We start from the raw sequence: 6,869 nt of genomic DNA on the forward strand, positions 1-6,869 counted from the left end.
TATCGTATTTTTATTAAAAATAAAATTAAAATTAAAATTAAAATTAAATAATAAAAATATATTGATATGATTGATATTGTAATTGATTATTGAGTTTGATAAAAGTATAATTTTTTTAATATTTTTAATAATAAAAAAGTATAATAATCTATCAATATAGAAATGAAGATAGTTATTAAAAGAGATATTAAAAGAGATATTCACTTTATATATCAGTAATTAGTAATAAAATAAAGGAAATAAGTTATACAATAAATATTTTCTTCCATAACTTCACTCCACCATATTTTTATATACAAGTTTTATAAAATAAAATTAAATTTTTATATTTTTATATAATTATATAATAGAATAATCTATTAATGTAAGAAACTATAACGATATCATAAAATATTAATCAAATTAATTTTAAATGATTTCAATTTTAAAGTAAAAATAATTATAAAACTTACATAAAAATAAATATGATTATATGCTAAAAAAGTAATGAATGTTAGGAGGGGAAAATAGCTCATTAGCGAAGTGAACAACTCTTACAACAATTTTTTTCTCTCTAAAATATCATAAATAGTAATTATATAAATTATTATTAATTATTATGTTAATATAAGAAATGTAATTAAACATAATTTTACATTAAAAAAATGTTAATATTTTTATGTAAATATTTTTAAAGTAAAATATTCAAAAATTTCTAACCTAAAAAATTTTCATCTAAAATAATATTCTTATAAAATAAAAAATAATAATGAATTAATATTGTAAATTGTAACAATATCTTAAAACATTAATTACATTAATTATTAATTATTTTGGTTTTAAAATAAATTTAAATGAAAAAAATACATATAAAATTAGTATATATAAAAGAAATAACTTCTTTCACAACTATTTTTCTCAAAAATTCATTAATTACATTAATTTTAAATTATTGTATTTTTAAAGTAAAACTAATTATAAAATTTACATAGGAAATAATTGTGATTATTTGCTAAAAATAATGTATTCTTTATCTTTGATAGATCAAATTACTTATCAATGTAGAGTAGCAAAGCGAGAATAGTAGAAAGCAAAGTCATCATGCAAGCGAGAATGCAGCCCTTTTCAGTTCCTTTTCCGTGAAATTTGATATCTTTATCTTGTTTTCATACTTTTATACACTTTTAACAGAATGTGACAACAATTTTCAATATGTTAAGGTATAAAACATTCATTTGAACATTTAAACTTATTAATCATAATAAATAATATTGTTAGTTATAGTTTGTATGTCTTGTCTGATTAGTTTCGTCTTACAAATGTTATTTTGTCTTACCTAGTCTAAAACAATGACTTTTAGAACATGTTTTCTTACTAAAAAAATATATTGTTTGTTATCTTTAAAACTTATAAAATATGAGGGATATAAAATCATCTTTTGACTTAATATTGTTACACTTTACAATTCAACAAATGTAGTAGTAAAACATAAATTTGGTTACCTAAGACTAACATGCAAACAATGCCTAAATATATGTGGAATAATATCTATATGCATAAAATTTCATCAACATCTAAAATACTCCCTCCGTTTTTTTTTCATAGTCGTTTAAGGTTTTGCACAGGAATTAAGGAAATCATTGATATTTTAGTTTTCAAAAATATTTATTACTTACTTTCCTATTTTACCCTTTTTTTTTTGCATTTTTAGACTGTTGAACTACTCCATTAAATAGTTGTCCCTTTTTTTGTATTTTTATAGTATTTTGTTGGGAACATATTGCTCTTATAAATGCACATTAACTTTATATGAGTAGTTAGAGAAAAATTAGGTAGACATTAAAAATAAATACACACATTGTTCAAGAAACATGTATTAATTATCAAGGGTAAAAATGGAAGAAAAAAATTAATAACTCATTGATTTTAGTAATATGACAATGAAAAAAAAAACAACAAACTCTAACAAAACGACTATGAAAACAAAACGGAGGGAGTAATAGGTAAATCCCTCACAGGGATTACAACTATAATTATACAGTTATATAATTACAATAAACTAGTTGTCAATCAAGTAATAATATAAGAGACTAGCTACACCCAAGTAGCTATAACAACTTCGTCATCCTCCAACATGGCTTTCAACATATACTCTTCCTCCAACCTATCATTACTCTACTCCTATATCAAGTATGATCATCAAAATCCAACCACAAAAGAACATACAAGGGTAAGATTACAAAAAATATCATAACAAGTGCAAAAGTTAAATATACTACACTATCAACATCAAATCATCAACTTACAATACAACATACCACAACTCAGTATATCAATTTCATCTGTGAAATTTACAACTATTCAACACAACTGTTAGAAAAGATGGATTATCCATGAATGGGACAAATTGGATACTAAATTTTTTTTCTTCTAAATCTTCTTGATTTAAAAACTTTTCTAAGACTTTCCAATGGAGCATATTGATATATAGCTATTTATAGGTTTTGGTATTGAGATATCTTGTGCATTCAATGTCAGATTTTGGATTTGAGAATCAACATGTAAGTATTTATAATTATTGGGTCAAGTCTAATATGTAAGTGTATTAAGTTTTTTATATGAGTCTAATTTATTTAATATCTGTGATAAATGGATATTAAGTTAGAGTTTCAAAAATTGAAAGGAAAGAATTCCATTAGACTTCTTTCATTAGACTCTTATAAGTTCTATGACTGTCATTAATATTTTGCTCCATCTAAAAAGTAGTAATGTCATAAAAGAATTTTGATGAAAGAGTTATTCTTAACGTACATAGCTAAATATATAACTATTATTGTGATAACAAATTTACCAAAAAAATTATAAAAAAATAAGCGATTTATGATAATCAATAAACTTTAATTTAATATTTTAAATTTTAGTATTGATCTACGTATATAATTCTATCATAATTTTCCCAATGTCACAGTAAAACAAGTTATGTGCAGATTTATCCATATAAGTCGAGAACTTACTTATCAATTACTACACTGTGGGCTTTGAATAATTTATTTTTCAAAAAAATAAATAAATAAATACTCACAGAAAAAGAAAAAAAGAAAAAAAAGTGAAATAGATTTCTTTAAAAGTTAAAATCGATTTAAATGAAAATTAATTTATAAAATTTTTCTCATGTCTTCTATAAAATTTGTTCTAATTTATTTCTAAGTTAATTTTAGTTAAAAAAATCATTTTATGTACTTTATTTTTATTTTTGAAATATTTAAAGACAAGCTTATTTAAAGATGTCCAAAATAATTACTTCTTCTGTTAACTACTATAAATTGCATACTATAGAAAGATGTTCTAAGTAATTAAACCTTTGAATATGAAGTAAGAAATGACATCAATTTAAAGTCATGAATCATTCAAAGCAATGAAGCTGAATTGACTACTATATGCATTACATATAAATTTATTACTTCTTTACCTTCATGCAAAGTTGGTATATATATAAACAATTTTGGGGTGACGTAAGCAGTGACCACAACTTAAATGACCAAATCAATGGCACCCTTAAGGTTCTTGCATATAAATTTACATATCCGAGGTAATATCTTCTTAACCCTATCTAACTATTCCATAGCCTTGCTTCAATTAGTAGTTTTTTTGTTCTTTCACGTGATTAGTTGAGAATGGCAGAAGAGGTGGTTTTGTTGGATATACATGCTAGTATGTTTGGTATGAGAGTTAGGATTGCATTGGCAGAAAAAGGTGTTAAGTATGTGTATAAGGAAGAAAGCATAGGGAACAAGAGTACTTTGCTTCTTAAGAACAACCCCATTCACAAGCAAACTCCAGTTCTAATTCACAATGGAAAACCCATTTGTGAGTCTCTCAATATTGTTGAGTATATTGATGAGTTTTGGAAGGACAAAGCTCCATTATTGCCCTCTCATCCTTATCATAGAGCTCAAGCTAGGTTCTGGGCTGATTTTATTGATAAAAAGGTAGTTTTTTTTTTAAAAAAAGTTAATCTGTACTACTAAATTTAACTTTTCCCTTTTTTCAAAACCTCTTGAATTGTTCCCCCAAAACAAGTATTTGTCTAATGATGAATTGTCTTAAATGAGTTATTTACATTAACTAATGTCTATGGAAAGTATTTATGACGCAGGTGCAAGTAGCTGGGAGTGAGTTATGGGCCTCAAAGGTAGATCAACAGGAGAAGGCCCGGAAGGAATTGAAGGAAAGGTTGAAGCAACTAGAAGAGGTTCTTGGAGACAAGCCATATTTTGGGGGTGACTCATTTGGGTTTCTTGATGTTGCTTTAATCCCTTTCTTCCATCAATGCTTTTATGCTTATGAGACAGTGGGTAGATTCAAATTGGACTGTCCCAAACTCATAGCATGGGCCAAGAGATGTTTGCAGAGGGAAAGTGTGTCCACATCCCTTGCTAGTGAAAAGGACATCTATGAGTTTATTTTGGACTATAGGAAAACTCATGGGTTGGACTAGGAGACATCATGGGATACAAACTTGAGCATGAATTATACGTAGTAAGAACTAAGGAATATGTGGAATCTGTTAAAGATCAACTAATTGATAAGAAATTTTATGTTTAAATTTTATTATTGTTATTTTACAAGAGAATGTGTTTGTACCAAATAAATTAGGAATATATGTGTTTGCACTTTTATTTTTTATTTTTATTGTGAGACAAGGTCAATGTTAGTCAAATATGGAATTTCAAAGTTGGTATGTCATATGTAACGACCCGCCATAGTCTTTACACTTTGTGGAATCGCACTACTACTAGCAAACTAAGAGAAATATTAAGCTGGATAACTCATACATACAGGTATAGGTAAGAATAAAAATAACTAAGTTTCTGTATACAAAATAGAACACCATTGTACTATTTGTACCGCGAAGCCGAGCTCGAAGCTCAGCATCACAGCGTAGATCGGCATCGGACGCGCGCTATACAACATCGGCCAAGACAAAGCTCACTATCTGAACCAGTCACAACTGACCTCAAGCCCAAGGCCCAGATAAACCCTAATTCACACTAAGGTACGTGCATTACTTATGCGAGACCCATACATCCACAAACACTAACTTTAGCATCAGAGTCTCTTTTGCAGGTACCACCCCACTTTGGAACAGCAAGCGTACCCAGCGAAGGAGGCTCACCAATCTTGCCCAGCAGATCGTCCCTACGACTGATCTCCGGTAAGAACATTTGGCTCCCATCGTGGGGCCGATCAAGACATCTCTTATCGGCCACGCTTATGGTTTTCACCCGAAGCCATAGTAGACGAGCAGCAGACGACCTAGATCGCGCAACAAGAATGGAAGGTGAAGCAACATCAAGGAGACTGGTCGAGCAGGTCGAGCAAATACGGCAACGTCGTCGACCTGGAGAACATCCGTGCTAGGCATGAAACTGACCTAGCGGCGTTGCGTGCCAAGAACGAGCGCATTCGCGCCCAGCTTCCTCGGCGCCCTTCTGATCAACCCCCTCAACCGAGTAATCAAAACGAGGAAGAGGGGCACTCGATTTCCCAGCCACCAACTGCACCCAGGGCACCGACCCATAGGTCTACTATACATCGGTCACACGTGCCGACGAACAGGTCAGACCATGAAGTCAGCATTGCGCCCGCCCAAGTCCCAGGGCATAGGACGAGCATCCGCCGCCACCCTTTCGTTGACGGCATCATGGAGACACCCTTGCCTTTTGGATGGAAGCCTCTCAACATCGACCGTTACGATGGCACTGCCGACCTAGATGAGCACGTCGATCTGTACATCACACAGGTAAACCTATACACTAATGAGGACGCTATTCTGTGTAGGGTTTTTCTGACCTCGCTCAAGGGAGCAATACTCGCCTGGTATACTCAATTGTCGGCGGGGTCAATTGACAACTTCAACACTCTGGGGAGGCGATTCATGGCACAGTACGCAACGAGTCGGCTTCACCACATCACGTCATCCGTCTTGGCCAGCCTCAAACAGGGCGACGACAAACCGTTGAGGGCGTTCATGGAGCGCTTTGCTAGCACCTCGGTCAAGATCTGCAACCTAAATCTCGAGGTCGCCCTTCACGCCATGCTCATGGAGCTTAAGCCAGGACCTTTCGTTGATAGCCTCTGTCGACGACCTCCCCAAGACATGGATGAACTCTGTGCCTGAGCTACAGGCTACATTCAGATGGAAGAGCACACTGCCTTTCGCGACCAAGTTCGTGGAAAATCACAGGCGAAGCCGGACCACAGCCACAAAGATAAGATGAAAGTCACCAACAATAGCCAGTTCAAGAAGGCAGCTAGGGCAAACAAAGGAGGGAGGTATGACTTCTACACCCCCCTGAATGCGCCTCGAGTACACATCCTGGAAGAGGCCAGCAACAACAATCTACTCACTCTGCCACCACCTAGACACAGTCCCAATAGTGCGGACAAATCCAAGCATTGACGGTACCATAGAAACTATGGCCACAGGATCGAGGAGTGCTGCACACTCAGAAATCGTATAGAGGAACTCGTCTAGGGGGGCACCTCGGACAATACGTCCAACGGCAGCAAGGTCACAGAGGAGGCTACCACGAACGAGGATGAGGACGAGGCCGAGGTTCCGGGACTCGCACAGACCAACCCTCCGGTTCTCAGCAAAACACTGGCGGTGCGGTGCAGGTTGAGGTAAGTCAAGATACAAGGTTAGCTCCCTTGCTAGGAGTTATCAATACAATTGCAGGTGGCTTTGTAGGGGGAGGCTCTAGTAGCTCGGCACGTAAACGACATTTGCGCAGCATCAACAACGTCCATTCTGCCACCTCGGCCCCGCACCACAACACATCACCAATCACCTTCACCAACAATGACTACACTGGCATCTGTCCAAA

General features: G+C 33.6%; 2 protein-coding genes across 2 annotated transcripts; both read left to right on the forward strand.

The window, feature by feature from the left end:
• The first annotated feature begins 3,571 nt into the window (after positions 1-3,571).
• On the forward strand, positions 3,572-4,665 carry LOC145950852 (putative glutathione S-transferase parC). The gene is made up of 2 exons (XM_083062680.1): positions 3,572-3,968; positions 4,136-4,665. The coding sequence occupies exons 1-2, from the start codon at positions 3,654-3,656 to the stop codon at positions 4,475-4,477; spliced, it is 657 nt and encodes a 218-aa protein (XP_082918806.1). The 5' UTR covers positions 3,572-3,653; the 3' UTR covers positions 4,478-4,665.
• Positions 4,666-5,683: 1,018 nt separating this feature from the next.
• On the forward strand, positions 5,684-6,160 carry LOC145950424 (uncharacterized). The gene has a single exon (XM_083061511.1). It carries the CDS (start codon positions 5,684-5,686, stop codon positions 6,158-6,160), a length of 477 nt encoding a protein of 158 aa, XP_082917637.1.
• Positions 6,161-6,869: the final 709 nt, after the last annotated feature.

The sequence above is a fragment of the Cajanus cajan genome, chromosome 8 (genome assembly GCF_000230855.2).
Source record: "Cajanus cajan strain Asha chromosome 8, NIPB_CcT2T_4, whole genome shotgun sequence".
NCBI lineage: Eukaryota > Viridiplantae > Streptophyta > Magnoliopsida > Fabales > Fabaceae > Cajanus > Cajanus cajan.

Excerpts from the sequence above, each read along its gene's own strand:
- LOC145950852 (XM_083062680.1), top strand. The coding sequence starts at position 3,654 with ATGGCAGAAGAGGTGGTTTTGTTGGATATACATGCTAGTATGTTTGGT. Across the intron at positions 3,969-4,135 it reads CTGATTTTATTGATAAAAAG|GTGCAAGTAGCTGGGAGTGA; the intron begins GTAGTTTTTTTT and ends TTTATGACGCAG.
- LOC145950424 (XM_083061511.1), top strand. The coding sequence starts at position 5,684 with ATGGAGACACCCTTGCCTTTTGGATGGAAGCCTCTCAACATCGACCGT.